Source organism: Manacus vitellinus, unplaced genomic scaffold (assembly GCF_001715985.3).
Source record: "Manacus vitellinus isolate BGI_N305 unplaced genomic scaffold, ASM171598v3 ctg7180002436852_pilon, whole genome shotgun sequence".
Lineage (NCBI taxonomy): Eukaryota > Metazoa > Chordata > Aves > Passeriformes > Pipridae > Manacus > Manacus vitellinus.
Window position 1 is genome coordinate 4,568 of NW_021938723.1, and position 22,862 is coordinate 27,429.

General features: G+C 38.4%; 1 protein-coding gene across 1 annotated transcript; it reads left to right on the forward strand.

The window, feature by feature from the left end:
- Positions 1–452: 452 nt before the first annotated feature.
- On the forward strand, positions 453–11,317 carry LOC115307385 (mitochondrial intermediate peptidase-like). The gene is made up of 6 exons (XM_029959097.1): positions 453–627; positions 1,574–1,651; positions 2,653–2,857; positions 6,387–6,496; positions 11,049–11,123; positions 11,291–11,317. Exons 1-6 carry the CDS (start codon positions 526–528, stop codon positions 11,300–11,302), a joined length of 582 nt encoding a protein of 193 aa, XP_029814957.1. The 5' UTR covers positions 453–525; the 3' UTR covers positions 11,303–11,317.
- The last annotated feature ends 11,545 nt before the right edge of the window (positions 11,318–22,862 follow it).

Sequence of the window (22,862 nt, forward strand, 5' to 3'; positions counted from 1 at the left end):
GAAAGACAAGACTGCAGAGTCAGCAGTGCTTACCAGTTGGTTTCCTGCCCTAGCTGAGGATTTGGCTTACACCACAGCCAAAACCAGCTCATTTTTCTGATCAGTCACACAGTGCAGCCTTGGCATGGGAAAGGCACTTGAGTGCCAGTGGCCTCTTGTGGATCAAAAGCCACAGCTTGGCCACCCATTGTATTGCCATGGTCTGTTTAGCTACATGTTCACTACATTTCTGAAAATGATAGTCAACATCTGTTGAATTTGGTGTCCAAATTTGAGTATAAGAAAAATCACGTTACTCTTAAGCTCTGTGCCATAACTAGCCTGTGACTTAGTTTCACTATTTGAAAAATAAAGCATGCCTAGTAACGGCCTTGGGGCTGAATTAGTGTATTTTGTCCTATGGCTTGAAGGTGCAAATGGTAGTTTATGTAGCTCTGCTAACTGACTGATTTGGGATTCTTGTATTTCCTTAGGTACAACATTGATCCTAGCTTGTACTGTCCATTTTTCTCTCTTGGGGCATGCATGGAAGGTTTGAACTCTTTGTTCAGTCAGCTGTTAGGAATCTCCCTTTATGCTGAGCAGACAAAGAGAGGAGAGATTTGGTCTGAAGATGTTCGAAAGTTGGTAAGTATTCTTGTTCCCAGCGTCTGAAACCAAAGGGAAGATAGACAAGGCAGCGTGTTCCTGTGAACCAAGTCAAATTTTTTTTTAAAATTACTTGGGTACCTATCAAAAGGACAAACTAGTTGTCTAATTTTAGTTCAAGTTAGACCTCAGGGGCTTTATACTTTCAAAGTGTCTTTTGTATGTTTGGTATTTTATGAACTTCACAATATCTCTGTGTAGGGTGCCTGAATCAGAGGCAGTTTTTCTGTTTGGAGATTATTGCTGTACCTTTCAAGATGTCCTTTTGAATGAGCCCTGCTAGTTTTTTTAGTTTCAATTTGTAGATAACCATAGATGACTAGAATGCTGTAGGTGTGGATCCTAGCAGTCATGTGTCTTTTCCTCATTTTTTTAACTCTGTGTGTCATCTTTACTTTGTGATTGATTTTTATGCCTTTTATTTTTCTGCCCTCTTTTTAGGGGTGGGTGGAAATAAAAACTTGGGCAGTAACTTGGGCAATAACTTGCTCATCAAGTTCCCAGGTTCCTCTGTTGTCTTCCCTACATTTGTTGACTGCCAGATCTTCTCCAGTGCTTTTCCACCTCCAGCCTCCAGCAAGAGCTGCTGTTCTTTATATCCTGTGGGTCAATTTTAGTTACTCCTTACTCTTTCTATTTTTATATCCATGGTAAATTGGCTTCTGTTTGACATTTGAGGGCTGCTTTTAATACTGATCTGTGACTGATTAGTTTTGAGTGAAATGCAGAAATGTCTGTAGTTTGAGAGACAAGCTGTGAATTTTCTATATATAATTTTTTCAATTAAAATTACCAACTGATTTTACATTAATTATTCCCAGTTCATTTGGCATTTATTAATTTTATATCTTTGAATTAGAATATTGTGTCTTCAATTTACACATCAGTGCTTTCACTGTGGAAATGATACTCTTTTTTTCTTCAGGCTGTTGTTCATGAAACTGAAGGTTTGCTAGGATACATCTATTGTGACTTCTTTCAACGACCTGATAAACCACATCAGGTAACATTTTTTATCTGATTTCAGTGTGGGTTTTATTTGAGTAATGAGTGTAGCATTAGTGCCATTTATGTTTAGTGTAAGTTTTTCGTAAAAGTTATCTTGATTTTAAAATAAATTAAATTTAAACAGGGAAAGTCTGTAGCTCGAAATGTGCTTTTAGGTAATATATTTTTTTGTGAGTAACCATTCATTTAAAAAACATTCTCAGTAGGCTGAACTCAGACTCTGTGGTACAGACTAACAGGCACTATGAAATGTCACAGAACTCTGTTTAGAGAAATGGTAGATATTTAAACACCTATTTTCTGGTGTTCATAAGTAGGAACAATCTGAAATTTACACTCTCTAAAGGTAAAAACTCGTAATGAAAACTAATTTTTATTCAAAATTCTACTTAAAACTGTAAATGGTTCTAACTTGTGGCTTGCTCACTATCTGATGCCAGTATACTTACTATATGATGCACTACAGTACACACTTCACTCAGTAGAAACATCTACAAATTATCACCTTTAGTGAGGTGATGAGTGGACAAATTTTAAATCTACATTAGCTTAATGTACTGCTCTGTTTTGCTAATTTTTCACAATAGGAGTGCTGCGTGGTATTAAGATAATGAAGTTATTGCTGAAGAGTGAGAGGAAAACTTAATCTATACATTATAGATTTGACACATCAGTAAATTTCTTTGAGCTTGTGATATTTTTTTAGAAAAACTGAGAGGTCTTGATAATTCTAAAAAACAATATTTTCTAAGAGCAACATGGTGTTTTCTTTATGGAATAAAGTAATTTCCATATGAATTTGAAACAAATAATAAAGATGGAGAAACAGTGAGCTGCTATTGAACAACACTCTTAGTGATCATTGAATTCTACTTGTGTAACTGAGTATATGGTTAGATTTAACAATTTAGGTTTAATTTAATAATTTAATAATTGTTTCAATATCATTGATGTAATGACATTGGCTGTCCATATGTTTGCGTTTATCTTGAAAAGGATTGTCACTTTACAGTTCGAGGAGGAAGGCTAAGGGAAAATGGAGAGTACCAGCTACCTGTTGTTGTTCTTATGCTTAGCCTTCCCCATTCAGCAAGGGGTGCACCAACACTATTAAGTCCTGGCATGATGGAGAATCTCTTCCATGAAATGGGACATGCTATGCATTCTATGCTGGGAAGAACTCGGTACCAGCATGTCACTGGTAAGAATGCTTTAACAGTGATTTTTTTTGTTTTGTTTTAGTTAAATGTTTAATTTCCAGAAGAAAAGAGTGGATTAAAAAAAAAATCAGAACAAAACAAGGAAAAGAGAGTACGAACTAGCAATGGTTGAGTCATGCAGATAGTTCTACACCTTTGAAGACTTGAAAATGCAGTATCAGGTCCTCAGATATTATCTAAAATCAACCAAACAACTCTTGAATATTATTCTTCTTCTAATAAGAATTAGGCATTTGCACCTCTTCTTTATGTACTGTTGATCTTTGTTCTGTTGTTGGTACCCACTCTTGCAAGTTTGCCTTATGTGGCGTTTATAATTGTTGGAACACTTGGAGGATTGAAAATAGATTAAACTAAAGTTGTATCTGGGTTGGAAATGATTTAGGAAATTGAATGAAGAAGAATTAGTGAATTAGGTCTTGCAAAGAGCATACACTGGCAATATAGAAAAATCTGTAAAGCCAGGACTTTTCTAGTTGATTCTGATTAAAGCAAAACTGATATATTGAAAACATACTGTATTTGCAAGCATGACTAACTGGTGGGCCTTTTAGTCATACATGAGTGAACACAAACGAATATGCAATCACAGCTTACTGGATGCACAGGAAAGGAATATTGCCTTTTTTAATTTAGGCTCCTTTCTCAAGTAGTGGCAGTGAGTGTATTGGCTGACAGGTTGCTGGCTTCTATAGCCTTCTGCAGTTGTGGCAAATGGGTCCAAGACGTGCTGGCTAAGGCTGCTTGGCATGCTACTTTTTTTGGCTGTGGACAGCTTGGTATATTCTTTTCTATAACAGTGTGCTGAAAATCCCAAGTGCAGTGGACATTTACTTATTAAAAAGCCCACAACTGAACAGATGCGATTGCGACTTCCTTGTCTGAAGATTTTTTTTTAATGTTTTACTATTTTTACATTAGGCTAATGATACAAAGGGGTGTCTGTGGTACAGTTAATATTTTATCAATACATACCTCTGCAGCCAGAGGCAAAAGATACTTTTTTTTAAGTCTTCCACATAAAATTAAAATATGCTGAGCTGTTTCTGAGTATGTCTCTACTGGACATGGTTAAAACAACTGAAGACAGCATGAGCTCTTTCAGTATAAGCTCTGTGTAGTCCTTGGGACAGCTAAGGGCCCTCCCCCACTGCTTCCACTCATATAGCCTTGCTCATCTTGACCTGCAGGAGTACTTAGATGCCCAAAGTAACTGCTTTGGTGAGAGTTCTCTTGTGCTGAATCATGTGTCTGCATGTCAAAGTCTTAAAGGGGCAGGAAACGGCTAATTTTGAGACCTCAGACTTTCCAGGAACCCCTGTGTATGGTTTCAGTGTTGCCTTAGCTCCAGGCAGTCCTGTATCCCAGAGGATTTAACTCGAGATCTAGCATTGCAAAAGCAGCACTGGAGGTCAGTGGTGTTGTTTCTGCAGAGAATCTTTTTTTTTTTTTTTAGGATTTGGAATGCTTAGCAGTCAAAGGGCTTGTCCCAGGGATGTCTGTTAGGGGCCATCTCCTCTCATGAAACACTAGGGTGGCAAAGTATGGAAACAAGATGACTGCAGGCTATCGTGAGAACAAAAAATTTGACATTCTAGTTGAGATGAGATGAGTATTTGACATCTTTCCTGCTCTCTCCCACCTTCTTTTTCTGATTACATTCCCAAATGTTCAGGAACCCATCCTGCCCTCCGTGGGCCCAAAACTTGGATAATACTATATGGTTTTGACTTAAGATGTGCTTCTTTTTAAGCTAATCTTTCATTTTACCATATGCATTTATTGGTTGTTTCATGCATATGTATGTATAAGATTTTTCAAAATGTAGCCTTGAATTCCATTTCAGTTTATCATGCAGTATAGAATACCTACATTTGTTTTACAGGAGGGCTAACTTATCCCAGATAACTGCCCAACCTTTTACCTTTCTGATTTTCAGATAACATAAATCATGAGTTTCTTCAATGGTTATTAAAAGAATTATGTTACTTTGTTAAGGAGCACCGAGAAAGCATAAATACCTAGACTGGTGTAGTTTTGCAGGCTTTTGTCTTGGGACCTGCCTTGTTTTAGGCTTTTTGAAAATTATTTTCAAACAACAACAAAAAAAGACTACTAATGAAATGTGATGGCACAAAAGACGGATTGAGGTATTGCATAAGAGCTGAATGACTGGATACTAAAGTCTTAGAAGTAAAATATAATTCAGAACTACACAGTGCACATCATGCATTTGCAGAGTACAAAGAGAATTTATGCTTGGATTTTTCAGCAGTAGTGGAGAAACAGAAAAACAGTTTTATGTAATGCAGAACTGCATATAGCTAATGTGTCTGTGAAACAGTCAAATGTGGTTTGAAATTGCATTGGAGCTGTATGTAACAGCAGTACGTGTTAGAATGGTAAAGATACTGGTGAAACCTCATGCAATCTTGGGCATAGTTTTTGTGTCTCTAGTCTGAAGGTGAGTTCAATCTGAAGCAAGTACAGTGAAGAACTGCAATGGATAGTTTTTTAGACTTTATCTTGCCTTTGGATAATGATGGCTCTTAGAAGATGGTTTCTCTCAATTTAGGAGGTAAAAAACAGTGTGACAAATGCTGTTTATACTAAAGAGTAGTATTTGTCTGAAAACATTGAATATAAACATATTATAAATTAAGATTAAAAATTAGAGAAGGGTTTATGAAGATGAAATGAGTGATTTTAAAAAATAGTCTTCAAAAAAATAGTAAAAGCTTACATAGATTTAAGACTGATTTTGAATGTTGATATTGTCTCTAGCAGACAGGGATAGAGGTAATAACGCAGTGGGTCCATTATTAAAGCAACAACTTTTACATTGCTGACTTTAATACAGAAGTTAAAAATTCAACTTTGATTTGGTGATGTGTTATGCTTTTTAATAACTTCCATTGTGTAAGGTGCTGATAAAGATTAGTGTAAATAGAGTTTTTGGGAAAGTACTATTTGAAAATACTAACATATTACCTCACTGCACTTACACAGTGTCTTCAATCTGCAAGATTGTTCCTTGAATGAATGACTTGGTGTTATAAAGTGAGGTTAATATAAAACATAAGTAAGCTCAGCAAACAGATGGAAGCTAAAAATTGTAACTGTGAATGGGATTAAGGCAGAGTTTTATTTACATTGTAGTTTAATTTAGGTTTAGGACACTTAAATAGATTTGGTCTTTCATGTAGGGCCAGTTTGGCTACAGTCTGGTTTAGTTTAAAAAGGGTGTGATCCAGAGCTTTATAAGGTGCCTCACCCAGCTGTTCAAATATTTTGTTTTACTTTGTGATTTATAGTAAAATGTGTAGGATTATAATGAAGCTTTTCTGGCAATATGTACAATAATGGAAATAAAATATTGACTTAATAAATGAAAGAACGTTAAAGTTCACCAAAAGTCCAAACTGAAAGTTGCAAAACCTTTTGGGAGAGTTAACTATTTGTGTTAATGGAAATAGCAAATGCTAATATGTACAATTATTCTACCTCTAGGGACCAGATGTCCTACTGATTTTGCTGAAGTTCCCTCAATTCTGATGGAGTACTTTGCAAATGACTATCGAGTGGTTAACCAGTTTGCAAGGCATTATAAAACAGGACAGGTAGGGAAATCTAATGTGTAAAATATTGAAAATAGGAATTAATGTATTTAGGAAAAGAATAATATTTTCATCTGTAATTTATCAATAATGTTTAAAGTAGAAATAAACAATGGATAGAAAATATTTTAATATTATAATTTCAGTTATTCAGAAAAAAATGTATGTATTGTCATTGCAGAAAAGATAAATGTAATCTGCAAAAGAATACCAGATTCTTATATCCAAGGTTCAAATCACATACTTAAAAATTTCAGGCTTTTTTCTCTTACCTAGTGTAGTAGGTGAACAACTTCTGTGTGAATTATTTGAAATATTTTAATTTAATTACAGGTAAGTTATGACAAAAATAGGATTAATCACTGAACTCTCTAAAGTCTATCTTAAAATAAAGCTCAGGTACCAAATCATGGACAAAAAATCATGGAAAGGATCTGCAGTGTTCAAAAACTCCCATTTTTAACACAGTATGCGGTGATGATTGAAATAGTTTGTGATGAAAACCATACTGCTCTATTTAGGATTAAATTAGGATTAGTTAGATTCGGTTAGATGCATTTTTAATGCATCTCTGCATTAAAACTCTGATGCCTTTTTTACATGAAGCTATTGTGTATCAGTCTCCTGCAAGGATCTGCTTTCTGTGGAATATTTAAAGAACAGTGCTCTTTGGAACAAGGTGACTTTTGGTGATCGCTTTAAGATATGGCAGCAGAAAATTATTTGTATTTGTACAGACATTTCAAAAATGCCTCTTAAGTTGTTTGGTGTGTTACACTTCATTGAAGCTTTTTATCCAATACTAAGCATTCAGTGTATTTCAGTATTGTGGAAGTAGAATTATGTTTGCCTCCATTGAAAAGTTAGGAAAATATGTTGCTTAACTTCTATTTTAATGGATACTGTCTGAGAAATTTGCTCTGTAAATATTTTTTTTTTTTTCTGCAACAAAGCAACCATTTCTGTAGAATTGATTGCACTGATCTTGTTGAAACCTGGGAGTTAAGTGTACCCAGATCAGGAGTGTTCATCATTTATATGTTTGAGTCCACATACTGAAATATTGCTTTCTGGTGTTCTCTGTAAAGTTCATGTAGTGTTTAAACAGCATGGAGTTAATCTGACTGCATATGAGTTTAGAGAATGAGCTTCACTAAAACATCTGAAAGAGATTTGTGGAACATTATTTATGGCTTTATATTTTCAAAATGACTTAACAAATCTAAACCATGTTTAGTTTCAGTGCAAAAGCTAAGAACCAGATGCTGTGTCCCATTTGGCATTTCCATAAACTTCTTCTGTTTATTGGTGGTGAAATCTTCCTCTTTCAGAGAGCAATTGAGAGAAGTTTGATGTAGAAATTCAGTCTTGAAGGGGGCAAGAATGGATTATGCTGGAAGATGAGAAGAAGAGCCTGAAATTGCTCTGTGGCTTTTGAGGGCTTTAGATGGCTTCCTTTTAATTGCTTTTTGAAAATTTTGGAATGGATTTTTAAGCCATTATCCAACATATATAAATCTGCTTTTACTTATACTGGTTCATCTAAGCTGATTTTAAGAACCTAATATCGGATTTCTGTGTCTGCCATTTAAATATGAATAGATTGAAGTAATCTTTTCTGTTCTTGAAATTTAGTGATTGTTATACTAATTACTTTTATCTGTTGTGTATATGTTACAAAGTACTTCGAGTAGAAAATCCCACCTTTCTTACAACTTCGCAGAGATCTTTTTGGGGCTTATTTTCTCTGCTTTTTCCCTGATTAATTTTTTGTTGTGCAAATAGGAAATTCAATCTTTGTTTTTTTCCTCCATTTTTTTAGTTATTTGAAAGAAAATGAGTCCACTTCACCCCCTTTTCAAGGGGAAGTAAGGAAGGTGGATGAAAAAGTTAAAATGTGACATTTGTAAAACCATTTAATCCAAATGTTGTTTTGTATGAGAATTTCCACTGAGTTTCTTCTTATGAATTAAGAGACTGAGCTTTTCTGTGTGAGAAGGATCTTTTCTGCAACAACTACACCAACGTAGCTCTGCTGGACGTTGACAGAAGGAAGGCTTTCTACCGACCCAGCCTGTGGCAGAGGCCATGCAGATAATTTGAAAAAGCATCCTTCTTTTGGCATTGCTGCATCTACGTTTTTGCGGGTAGACTTCAGGTTGTGTAATTTTTAACAGTCCTATTGAACAGAATTACGTCAGAGAAACTTGTTAGTGTAGTCTGAGCTTATGATTGCCATTGCTATAAAAGCCAATTGTAGAAGGACTTATTCTTGATGATCCACACTTAGGATTGTTGCTTATGCTTATGGGAAGAGGAGGGGGGGAAGAGGTGTTTTGGTTATTAAAACATGTGGACTGTTGAAAACTGTATTTCAGTAGCATTGCAGAAAAAAATTGGTTGGCAGGCTTTCAAAGATGAGAATGCATTCAACATTTAGATGTAGATCATGAGGATGTGGTCCAAAGTATCTTGAAGTTTACAGAAAGCTTGTATCTGCTTTCTGTCCATTTTTGATGGTTGTGTTGTTAAATACAGAGGAGTGACAAAGCTTGCAAGCTCTTCTGGCAAAAGGAGCAAGTCTTTCGAATTTAGTTGTAAAACCTGGCCAGTACAAAAATGTTTGTTTCAAGAAAGTTGCAAGCCTACTTTTCCTTCCATCTGAAAGATAACTCAAAACAGAAAATCCTTGAGATAAAAAAAAGGAATAGAGGGGACTGCGTTAATTAGTTACTAAAGTTGAATTAGTCAGGTAAGCTCATGAGTCAAACCATACCGAAGTGAGGTCTGCTTAAGCAGACAATCTGGTGCATGGGTACCATTCTGTACCACTGTGTTTGTTTGTTTAATTTCAGTTGTTAAGTGCACAGATATGTGGTAGGTCTGAGCTAAATCATTTTAAGCTTGTGTGTCTTTGGAGGCTCTCTTTAACAAAGGCCAGCATTTCAGCTGTTCAAATTTGAACTGAGTTCATTTTTCACAGAGATGGAATTACAAGGACAGTATTGTATTAGCATGATTACAAAAGTAAGCCCACAGATAGTTAACAATTGTAATGTATTGCAGTTACTACAAAACAATAAGGAGTTAAGAGTGCTTTGGGACACAGGGAATTCTTTTAGCTACCATGAAAAACATACTGAAAAATTCATTCCAAGACCTTCAAATTACTTAGAAGAGAAGGATGGAAAAGTGGAATGCAAAGTAAAGCATATAGTGTTTAGATTTAAAAAATTGAATGGTTATTCAATTAATAGAGTTGTAACCAAAGCTCTGTGAAGGCTGTCTTTCTTTTAGAAGGAGGATGACTGTTGCATTCTGGTTTTATCCAAGTGCTCATCTTTTAGGATAAGTAAAATACTCATGCTGATTTTTTTTCCTTCACTCAGCTGCTTATCAATGGGCTGTGTGAGATTGTAATGAAGCAAGGAGGAAGAGTTTCTATTGCCTGAAACAGTACATCTTCCTGAGTTCAAGACCTCAGCATATCTGTGTGCATGACATTCACAGAAACATACCTTAGAGAACAGTAGTGATCTCTGAAAAACTCTCTGGAGTAAAATTTTGTTTCCCTGAAATCTTAAGATTCCAAAGGTGTTTCGGGGAAAAATAAGTGATCTCTTTATCATTCTTTCAATTTAATCTAATTTTTTTTGTATTTGTGAAGGGTAATATTGGCCCAACAAGGATATACTGCAGGACAGGCTTCGTGTTTGTTCGTTCATTTTTGTGTGTTGAAATTTAAAAGCTGTGCACATATATGACAGGCAAAATAGTGGATGTTGTTCTATACCATTCTTGACCCAGCTAACTTTTGACTTGGAGAAGAGGTTAAAAGTGTTAGCAAGTATTGCATAAACAGCCATGCAACTTGATAGTTTTTCTTACCTGCTTCAAGTTCCAGATTCCACAGAGTTAATTCATAATATTTTCTTCACTTATGTGTAACTTCTCTGAGCTGGATTTTTTATCCTGTGAACATTGTTTGTCTTGAAGTCATATAATTTGGACCAAATCTAAACATATGGCTCTGCCATATCTATAGACTTTCTTGTATTATTTCTCAAACACTGTAACACACTATAAAAAGCATAGGTATGATTTTAGAGTCCGGTTTAATAGTGAGCATCCATATTACATTGTACAACTTGTAGTACCTTTCTTAATATTTTAGCAAGACCCTAGTTATTTTATCCCTGTTTAATTCATTTGGTTAAGGCAGAGTGATCTGGGAGGGCTTTAACTGCTCCAATCTGTTCTTTATCTCTAAAGATAGTAATAACATTTTTAACAGGCATATAAGGGAATATGACATCAATTTATAGAAAAACAGAGACACAGTGATTTCTCTATTGCTATGTAAATTACTGCTGATATCTTAATTGACTGTTTAATGCTTTGCTCCACAAATGAGATTTCCTTCCTCAATGCAAAGTACTTCAAATGTGGTTTTATTACCATCAAGTTTTTTTGTATCCTCAGCCTCTTCTAGTAATTACCATCCTGTTTAAAAATGTATAATAATTCTGTGATCTGAATTTTTTTTTAATTCAAGCCACTACCCAAAAACATGGTGTCAAGACTGTGTGAGTCCAAAAAGGTGTGTGCTGCAGCTGATATGCAACTCCAGGTATGTTCTTTGCATTCTAGTTTCTATTCTCTATTCAGAACTTAAAGAACATATTTTGGTTCCTATGATTTTACCAAATTTTAATTTTAATGTAGACACATTATCTGTTTTTTTTCTTAATTGTCATGTTTGTTTTTCTGAATGTGTTCTGTGCTGTCTACTTCAAGCTAAATGTCTAAATCTGTAGGAAAATATGATGAAACTCATGGCTTTGAAAATGTTAGCATTATCAGAATTCCCATGTGTGTTTTAAGATTGAATTCTTGAATTAATGGAATCATTTATGGAGAACTTGAAGTAGAGGACATATTGGATACCTGAAATCATTAAAATGTTGCAGGACTGAGAGATACAGGCCACCTTAGAAAAATCAAACCATCATGTTTATTTAGTACAACGTGATTTGAGCTCCTTGTCTTCTGTAGCTGCACTATGAAAGTGACGATTTATCACATTGGAATTGCTGGCTGAGCTGTAAGCATGTAAGATTTCTCTCTCACAGTGTTAGGAGAACTAACTAAATTCATAAACCTTTATTTTCTCTGGGTAGGTGCGATTGATCAGTCATTCACATAAACAATCAGTGTTGCTGTTCTTCAAAGAAAGTAAGGGAAGTTAGGGTTCTGTCTAAAATGGGTATTTGGTCTTTTTCTGTCGTACAACAGCAATTCTCCGATGTGTACTGTAGCATTAGCATCCAGTCAAGGGTTTTTACAGTGCAAGTTTGGCTGCTTTTAGTGTGCTAGAAGTTTCTGCTGTGTGATTTTTGTGATTTTGTTTTCTTCTTTGTTTTGCCTTAAGCCAGAAGCATATAAGTTTTCCTTTTACAGTTAACCTGGTGTTTAGGTGAGATAACTCTGCTAGTACCTTAGTAAAGTTTAGTTATTATTTTTGAGATGTAGAAAGAAACAAATTTAAAGATCAGATTTTTTGTAATTTTTCGCTTTGAGGAGTTTCCAAATGATCACAACCCTGTCTACAAGCATGAGTTGCAATGGTTAACTGAAGTTGATCTAAAATTAAAACTCAGTTAAATATTGGCAGTTTGCTCTGTGCAGTTATTTGAAGGAATTTAAAATTAATCAGAAGTCTGGAGTGTGGACCTGTAAATTGTACACACGTCAGTTACACTAATTAAAGCCAGACTGAACACTGTTTTCAATGTATACATGTATTCTTCATTGGTTAAACCTAATGGACTTTTGAATTATGCTTTCAGTGCAGTGCTGGCTGTCAGCAGCCAGGGTTGGCTGAGAAAGTGTCAACAAGAAGGGTGCTATCTGTGGCTATACCTCTGTGACATGCAAATATAACTGCACCCTCTCTGCAGGTCTGATTTTGAAATGCACACTCCTGGCTTTGGAAGATTCTCATAGAGATATCTGATAATCTAGAAAGAATGTGGGCAAGAATATAAATAGTTCATATAGGATGTTTTTATTGGGGGCAGAAAAATTCTAGATGGAAATAAAATTTGTGCTGCGAATGCTTAATTGTGAACCTATATTCATGAGTGCACAATGCATGTGTGGATTAGTAACCACCAAAGTGATGATCAAGTCCTTTCACATGTGCCCATTCTTTCCTAGTGTGTCCACCCATAACAGCTATTTATAGATCTGACAGATTTCCTTTCAGCTTTTAATATGTATTTGCCATAATCTTGTCAAGGTTTGAGACCAAATTGGCAGTGTGGAGGCTAAATGGGCTTGTATACCAAGAACACTGTAAGTCGCAGATATATTCCCAAGTGACATGGCCTCCCTGTCCTGCGGTGCGACAGATGGCAGATTCCAAAAGGAGAGGTCATCGCATCAATTGCTCCTGTTGGGCTGTGCAGTCCCCCTGCTGCTGTTGGCCCTCAGCTGCTTTTGGGGCCTGTTACGACCCGCCCCAGGAAAAGAGAGGGGGGGGGGGTAACCCAGGTTTTATCAAAAATTCCTTTGGGGTGGATTAAAGCGAAGCGACGCTAAATAATCGGTGTATGAAAATATATAAGATTTATTTCAACAGTTTTGTATCAACAGGTAAGTTAATAAGATTCATTTTAACAGTTTTGTATCAACAGATAGGTTAACATTTTGGGGTGCTGTCATAATCAATAGGTAAACTAACACTTTTGGGTGCTGTCATAAGCTTTCTGGGGAGGAGAAAAATGCATAGGGGAGAGAAAGGCAGGATAAGAGCCAGGGAGAGTAAGGGAAAGAAAAGCTGAGAGTAGATAGATGTCCATAGTCACCGCCCACGGGGTCCAGCGATGCTTGATGGTCTTGATTCGCAGGCGGTGGGGGAGAAGAACTCCCAAATTCCCAAAGTCACCAGTCAGTTTATATGCTCTAGCGCCTCCTGGCATAAGGGGTTGTTTTTCCCTTTTTTGGGAGGAAACAGTAGACAGTCAAGAGCCCGCAAGCTCGGCTCCTTCCCGGCAGGTGTGTCAATAGCCCGAGGTCGTTGTTTTTCTTTTAGGAGGAAACAGTCAAGAGCCCGCAAGCTCGGCTACTCCCCAGCAGGTGTGTCAAAAACCCGAGAATGCATAAAACATCAACTATTTTAGTCTCTGACACCACCCCGTGATTTATGCATTCAATAGTTTTTCTTCTTTTGTCGTTCTCTGTGAATCTTCTTTGTGGGCGGTGCTTTTCGTATAGTGGACAGGGAGACAGAAGAGTGAAGGAAAGGAAGAGATTGCCCTAATGCATTACAATTCTCCCCCCCTTCAAAAAAAAAACAAGCTAATTGTATAATAACATAGTAAGCTAATTTGCACTAGTTACTCTCTCCACCCCGTGAGTAGTCATAGGGGATGTAATAGGATCTCAATGACTACAATCAAATTTCTTAACATTAATGAGGTTACAAACATACATAAATATTTGAAATTATACATCAAAAAACACTGAGTTACTTGGGAGCTGGTAAAAGGCTTTCTTATGTTTTCTTTTAGGCCTAAATTTAGTTCCGTTTTTGTTAAATTTAACCAAATATAAAATTCAATGCCTTTCAAGGCAGAAGACTAATGTATATAATGCATATTCATATAATTCTAAATATGCATAAATACTTGTACTAACTCCCAGGTTATATTTGGTTGAGTTTCTCAATCGAGAGAGATATTTAAAAGGACAAAATGAACTTGACAAAAATCAAATTAATAGCACATCTTATACAATTTTACCAGTGAGTTGCTCACATTCAAAAGCTTCTCCCAAACTAACCTGCCCCCCAACAAAATAATAAAACAAACTTGGCAAAACGAAACTAGCAGTACATAAAATGGCTCGTCCTACATAATCTTATCAGTGAATTGTTCATGATAAAAAAAAAACAACAAAACAAAACCCAGATAAGTCAACAATTATTAATAAGCTGATAACACAAGTAATTCTGGGAGTAGAGGGAGCACAAACACAATGTTTGTGGCAAACTTTTACATATTGAGACAAAAATACATATAGGCATGCATATTACAAAGTTATTAAGATAAAAACATTAAGAACAGTATAAGTCTTCAGTCCTGTTGCTATTTCGTTTTCTCATGGAGTACTTGTAAGTTGATAATAGAAGCAGTTGTGGGGGCAGTTATCTCTTCTGCCTCTTGCTGTAATTGAGGCTCCATTGGTTCCATGCAGTTTGATCTCATCTGCTGGCAGGTTTCTGCAAAAGAACAAATCTGGCCCACTACGGACCCATTATTAAAAAGAAGGAACTATCTATTTATCCAACTCCTTTTCTTATCTGGCATAATGTTACTAGGGCAATAGTAATAGAGAAGTTTGGAACATGTTTTCTCCAAAAAACAAATAAACTCAAACGGACAGAGAGGGATGGGAGACCAAACACCCATTCTCTCCCTCTGGCATCTCTCCAGGCTCGACCCTTTAATAAATCTAACTCCAGGATATTAGCTGGTAGTGGCCCCACAATCATGGTAGTTTCTGGGGCTGTCTCATCTCCAGGTAAGCAGCATTTCACTCGAGCAGTGTATTGGGGTTGGGATTTGCCAAAGGCATCAGTTACCCATATTTCCTTTTTGTCTGGCTTAATGCCACACTGGGTAGCAGCTTCAGTTTGGAGTGCTGAGACCTGTGCACCCGTGTCTACCATGAATGTAACTAAAGATTTAAAAGGGCCAAGAGGAAAAGTGATTACCAAATCTCCCTGGTTGTTTTCTGTAAGCTTTCTCTCATAAACCCACTGGCTATTTTTTGGCTTATTTACTTGAGGGCAGTAAGTCCAGTTCCTTGACTCAGAACTGGTCAAACTGGTTAGTCCGGTTTCTGGAGAGGCTGAGGGGATCACAGTGTTGGACTCCTTAGAGGGGCTGCCCTTAGGGGGTGCTTTGTGCTCTTTGATCTTATCCCAGTGCTTTATCAAGTATTCTAAATTAGCAGTGGGTAATTTATCCATCACTTCTAGAGGAATTCCTTTTGCAACACCTTCTCTCCACAGACTGTATCTCTTTCTTCCGCTAGATGACACATTTTGTTGACAAATACCTGGCGAGGCAGGTTTTTGGACTTTCCCTGCCCTCCTGCAGTGTGTTCTCTGGCCATTGGTACCAGGGAGCCCCAGCTGCTGACCAGTAGCTATTAATTCTTGGGCTATTTCCAACCAGGTTATTCCTGATGGAGCACCCCTTCCTCTAGGTCTGGGGGTTGCCTTTATGCGCTCCTGTAATTGTTTAGCATAAACTTTTAGTGCATCAGGCAGGCCTCGAATTAAAACTGGAAATCTCTGTGGATCTGCCTCGAGTTCCATTGGGGAATTTCGTTGTGGGTCTAATAATTTTGTATGCATTAACTGGAGACATGCGGTTTTTTGTACACTTTTTACAATGTGGCCAATTGTGGGTGTTTTAATCGTGTAAGGATCTCCCCTTTCTATAGGGTCTAACCCACCTGCCCAGTAGGCAGCTCTCTGGGTCAGGGACCACGGGGCTCGGTTATCATTTGTGGTCAGGAAAACCCCAGGGCCCCAAAATCCTCTGGCCTCATCTTCACTCAACAAAATCCGATCTCCCCCAGTAAGGGATACCCTCCACACATATTCAGTCTCTGACTCACTGGCCTTACGGCTATATTTTTCCTGAATTTTGGCCAGTGCTTCCCCCGTGTACGGGGTAGTTCGTGTGGTAGTTTGCCGATCTGCCCCCTGGCCAGTGGTTTCAGTTTTAATGAGGGGACGCATATGTATTACCCCGTCCTCCGGGTAACTTTGCTTCAACTCTTCTAATTCCCCAGAGGGGTACAGGGATTTGTTAACATCTGCCGGTTTAGGGTATTTTGAATTGATGTCTCGCAATTCACAATTTTTCATTTCCAGTATTTTTTTAAGCCTTTCAGTTTGTTCCTCCTCATCTTCAAGGGCTGACCTAAGCAATGAGTTAATCTCTCTCTCTTTCTCCAGTGCCTGGCGTTCAGCAGTTAACTGCAGGCGTTCTTTTTCTAATTGCTCCTGTAACGCCTTCATTGTCTCTTGAAGAGACCTTATCACCTCACCGGTAGATTTTTGAATAGCCTCTTTTCCTAGTTGGTCCTGCAAAGTTCTCATTGACTCTTGGAAAGATTTTGTCACTTCATTTACAGATTTTTGAATAGCTAATTTTTGCCTTTGCACTGCTCTAAGGAATACGCCTAAGACAGCACCCAAAAAAAACAGTTCTAAACCAAGGATAGCTATCAGGAGGGAATAATCCCCATATAACTCAACCCGGGGTGTCATCATCCCCTTCGCCTTAGTCATTAACCCAGCTTAGGTTAATGTCTTTCTCCCCCTTAACCCTCTGAGGGCTGGTTTGACTCTCTCCTGGAAAACCTTTCAACAGGTCCAGGTACCAGAGAACCTTTCAACAGGTCCAGGTCACACCAGGAAACCTTTCAACAGGTCTGATGTGCCCGGGTCACACCGAGAGGAGAAAAATTCTTACTATAATTTTACTGCGAGGGGACAGTCACCATTTGACTCGCCCTCGGTACCAGTTTTAGACTACACCGATTACTCCACCACATCCAAAGTATCCTGTCCGTGACGCCAAAAATGTTACGACCCGCCCCAGGAAAAGAGAGGGGGGGGGGTAACTCAGGTTTTATCAAAAATTCCTTTGGGGTGGATTAAAGCGAAGCGACGCTAAATAATCGGTGTATGAAAATATATAAGATTTATTTCAACAGTTTTGTATCAACAGGTAAGTTAATAAGATTTATTTTAACAGTTTTGTATCAACAGATAGGTGAACATTCTTTTTGGGTGCTGTCATAATCAATAGGTAAACTAACACCTTTGGGTGCTGTCATAAGCTTTCTGGGGAGGAGAAAAATGCATAGGGGAGAGAAAGGCAGGATAAGAGCCAGGGAGAGTAAGGGAAAGAAAAGCTGAGAGTAGATAGATGTCCATAGTCACCGCCCACGGGGTCCAGCGATGCTTGATGGTCTTGATTCGCAGGCGGTGGGGGAGAAGAACTCCCGAATTCCCAAAGTTACCAGTCAGTTTATATGCTCTAGTGCCTCCTGGCATAAGGGGTTGTTTTTCCCTTTTTTGGGACAGTAGTGCCTCCTGGCATAAGGGGTTGTTTTTCCCTTTTTTGGGACCGTAGTGCCTCCTGGCATAAGGGGTTGTTTTTCCCTTTTTTTTTTAGGAGGAAACAGTAGACAGTCAAGAGCCCGCAAGCTCGGCTCCTTCCCGGCAGGTGTGTCAATAGCCCGAGGTCGTTGTTTTTCTTTTAGGAGGAAACAGTCAAGAGCCCGCAAGCTCGGCTACTCCCCAGCAGGTGTGTCAAAAACCCGAGAATGCATAAAACATCAACTATTTTAGTCTCTGACAATGTGCTGCAAAAGCCTGGCAAAAAGCACTTACACAAAATGTAAAGGCAGAGCATAATTTCTTCTGTGGAATTTATGAAAAGGGCTGCACTGATTGCGGGTACTCCAAAGAGTGATGGCAGCTTAAGGAGCTGTGGGTGCAATGAAGCCACTGTAAATCCCAGCTGAAATGAATCAATATCTTCTTCCTAAATTCATTCATTTTCAGAACATGGTGGCTGGGCAGAGCTTACTAAACTATGCTCACTTTGTGTATCTTTAGAGTGAGTACTGGAACTAGAGCTGAATACATTTCTAATAGTGAACGTACATGAGAGACTATTTCAATGTGAGCAATTACCCTATAGCACAGTCAGTGTATTTGCTTATATCTGAGAGTAATGAATTCATGACTTCCAGGATAAAGGTTGCTGCCTGCTGGCATAGGACTAAAGAGTTAGAAGCAGTCAGACATTTATAAAACTGAGATGGAAGTTCTGCATTCTGCCTCACCTCAGGAAAATACAGTGTGTGTGGATAGAAAAGGAAAATATGGTTTTTGAAGAACAGTGCAGTTGCAGGGAAGAATAAGCAATTGTTTCGGGTGGTGGTTGTTGAATATTCATTCTGTCCAGAAATGAATAGGAAGCTCTCCTGTAAAATTAGCTAAAGCAGTATCAGGTATGAGTTGCCAGCACAGTCACTTTTGAATTAAGGTCTACAACATACCTTTGAAGTGCGACAGGTATTTGTACAGCAGGGGATATTTAAATTGGCCTCACTTTGGATAACAAAGTACTTTGTACAGGCCCTGAGAAAGGCATTATGCAAAGATGATAGAAAATCAATCAGTCCCAGAGACTATTCCAGCAAAGAGATTCTTATACAGTGAGAAGGGATTTGATTTACTGCAAGTAGACTTAGCAAAGGACTCAAGGTGAAAATGGCAAATAGGAAAAAAAAAAGGCTCACAGACTGGATCTCCCCTTGTTTTGCTGCATAAATCAGATAGTGCTGATACATGACTGAAAGGAAGGAGGGGGAGGTAGTAAGGCAGTATGGTAGAGCAGATATTGGGATGGGTGACATTTTTAGCAGTGGAGGAAAGGAGAGATAAGAAAGAAGCAGCTTAGTAATTGCCTGCAGATAAAACCAGAGGATAGTTATGGAATATGCATCCTGACATTAATGAAAAATGGTCACAAGCTTTCATAAGCTGCAAGAGGGAACCAGGACATGGTACTGGGAAGTAATAAGCATGAAGCAATGAGGAGGCATGTTTGTAATCATCGCAGGAGCCAGAAAGCAGGCTCATGCTTATCACATCCCCCAGCACAGCTCCACAGACTTCGATGCTCAGCACAGGCACACTGAGCAGGCAGTGCTCTGGTTGCCAGTTAATCCCCTCTGCCTTCCTAGGGAAGGCCTTACAGCCTGTGGAAGTGCAGGTGGGATGTGGATGAGTAGCTTGAAGAAGGAAATATAGCCAGACCATCCTCTAGGCAGTGCCATGCAGGGAAGTATGGGTTTGGGTCCTTCCAAAGGGTGGCTGTGGGACCTGGCATTCCTCGGAGGCTTCAGCTGAGTTCACATAATGTGGATGCAAGGAGGGTTTGAACACAGGCATGGAATCTACCTTTCACTTTAGATGCAGAATTCGGTGAAGACAGGGATACTTGAGAGTAATGACCTCAATAAAGAAGCAATAACAAGCAGTGAAAGAGCAGTTTCTCCTCTGACCTTGTGCCCCACAGTAGTTCTGTACAGCTAACCTATGGAGTTTTGCATGCAGGAATGGTTTCTTGAAAGAGGATCACCAGCAAATGCTGTGTTAAGCCCGGGACTGCTTGTTCTGCCCTTGCACTTGGGCAGCAGTCCTTCTGCTACATGAATGATTTGCAGAGTTGCTTTGTGGACTGGATTTGTGAGGATGATCTGATTTAAAAAAAAAAAAAAAGTAGCTGAGGGGAAAAAGAAAGATATTTTTAACCCAGATTGGTTTATTATTCATGCTTAACAGGAGAGCTTTACCAAGTCAGGAAGGTACAAGTGGGAGGGAAACATACTGCAGAGCACTGTATGGTCTTAGCTGCCTCAAGTGGGGCTGTGTGGCCTGGGTTTTAGCCTCTGCTGTGAGCTAAGCTTCTGGAAATATGGTAGGTTTCACTCTGCTCCAGGGTTTTTATTTTTACAACAACTCAGTGTTCTGAATTAGAAAGGGTGGCTGTTTGAAGTTGTTGCTTTTCCAGGAAGAGTATCCCTACTTTTTTTTTTTTTTATTTTTTTTTTTTTTTTTTTATTTTTTTATTTTTATTTTTATTTTTATGACTCCTGTTTCAGGAAAAAAATAAAGTTATTTCCCTCTTTGTTATTTCTTTTTTTCCTCCTTTCTTCCCTCACTCAAAGGCTGTGTTTTAACTCAGAATTTCTCCAAGCTCAGCTTAGAAATCGCAGTGGGAGAGAGCGCTCTGCTGAGGGGGCAGTGGGGAAGGCCATTTTAGGAAAGGAAGCTGATGGTCACTTCTCGACTTCTGCACTTTGACCCTCTATACAGGTGTCCTGTGGAAGGCTGGGCTCGAGGCTTATAGTGTGAGCAACAGAAAGAAGATAAGGCAAAAGTAAAATCCTGGCTTTGAAATCAATAATAATCCTATCTCTTTATAATTGTTGGTGTCACAGTTATGCAAACCATCTCCCTGTAGCAGTGGGATGGCCAAGCACAACAGAGACAATGCCCAGCTTGGAAGGAAATAACGAAAATAATGGACTTGCTACCATAAAGGCATTAACCAAGACAGGCTGAGGCACATCTTGCCAAAGGCCAGTATCCTCCTACTCATGGGTGCCTTTTGTGGGAGCTGTGAAAACAGAACGTTTCTCAAGCCTTGCCGCAGTGCCCGAAGTACATAAACTACTTTCTCCTCTTCTTTCCTTGTTTTCTTTTATCTTGGGAGATTACTGAACTGAGAGTCTGCCTTCTCATAATGAGGCCAGAGTACATTGGAATTATCTGCGGGCATCAGTTAATAAATAGCAGAATAAAAGGCAAAGAGCTGGCTGAGGGTGATGTGTGTCAAACCTGCACAGAGCAGCAGCCCCTTTCTGTGCAGGGTGGGAGCAGGGGAAGACAAGAGCCAGGGCAGGAGAGTGCAGCTCGGCTGCACGCCTACTGCAATTAAACTGAATTGCCTCGCTCTGTCATCCTCCTCCCTGCCTCAAAAAGCAAGGGTATAAATCGCTGTCAGGCTACAGCTACTAATGAGACTGAGCTACAGGCTGGCATGTTCAGTGTCCCCTCTGCTGTGCTGGAGGAGAGTAAAGTAAGAGACGGTGGGTGCATCAGTGGGGACAATGAAATCTCACAACCTACTCTCACAGAAAACCGTCAATTCTGATTTATTACTTGAGTAGCTGTAGTAAGACACTAAGCCTTTAACACCCATCGTCTCAGGAGGAGGAGGAGATTGGACCAATGTAAACAAAAGCATTATTTGCTTGATATTCTTTTTTTATTATTATTTCATGCAGAAATTGTAAGGTTGCCTATCAGTAAGGTTGCCCAACATTTTCCTTTGGAAAAAGCTGTTTTCAATTGCTTCTAGCAATTCCTAACCATTTGGATGGCAATTTTCCACACCAGGTACCTGGTGCAGACCAAGTAGTTTTGGAAAATTTCCAAGATGTTGTGGTTGGTGGAGGGGCAGTGGGGCAGGTTTTGAGGCATTACCTTGGGAATATACATTCTTTTGTCCATGCTAAAATTTTATATTTTTTAAAATACTTTTAAGTGAGAAGGTAGTATTTGCTGTCCTGTGGTGATCTGCCAAGATTTGGCAATATTACAAAACCATGGAAAAAAGTACTTAAAAAAATCAGAACTGAGTCAGCTTCCCCTGTCAGCTCAAGGGTAACGGGATGTTGTGCTCTGAGTGTAACTGAGCAAATAATTACGTGCTGTTTGTTTGCTGAGTCTTCGGTTCAGTTTTCAGAACAACGCTTGTGGATTTCTGTGTTTCTACATGTGTTCATGTGGCAAAAATCAGGCCAGCTTATTAGTTTCAGCTCCCAGTAATTTTCCTTTGAATAAGGACTGCAGGACTTGGCCTTCAGTGTGTAACTCAAACCTGTGTCTTTAATACAGGATTGTATTTATTTTTGCAGAGCTGGGGCAGGAAATAAAAAATGGGAAATGCCTTTCCCTCCTCCAGAAAAACACAGTAATGAGACAAAAATAATAACTTCTATAGAACATCACATGTCCAGGTATTCTTCTAGTTGCAATCTTGTGACATTAGCAATTCAGATAAAATCTTGTGGTTTTATCTGTGTGGATCAAGGAACTTAGAAACAGTGACAGTCTATTTATTTTTTTATGGTTGCTGAACCTCTATTAAGAGGTATTATGCATGGTGTTTGATTTTTCTGCCTTTACATCCTCACATCCCCATGGTTACTCTTTGATTAAACTTTGATCAAGGAAAAGACAAATTATGTTGTTAGTTATTTAACCCTGTGTGGGAAGGGCTCTGTAAGTCAATTCTAACTCGTCTAGGCACAAAACCTGAAATATTTTTTCAAATAGAATTCCCACTCACAGAGTAAAAAAAAAAGCTGTTTTTAGCAGACTATGTATGATATGGTCTTTTACTTTGTTCCTGGTATAAACTTGTCATTCCTTGTTTTTTCATCTATTGACTGGAGCTGCCTGCTTGAGAAAGAAAGAACACTCTAAGGTTGAAAAAACACCCTTCTGTTCAATGTTAGTGACATTGGGCAATCGATGCTTGATTAGAAAATCAAAGCCACTTCCTTTTCATTCTTTGAAAATGTTTGCTTATTTGCATCTGTCCAGACTGCTTATTTGCATCTGTCCAGACTGAACATCAAAGGTGGGATAGGTTGGTTATGTCCTTGCGATGCTGAGCAACTTCAGTGTATTGCT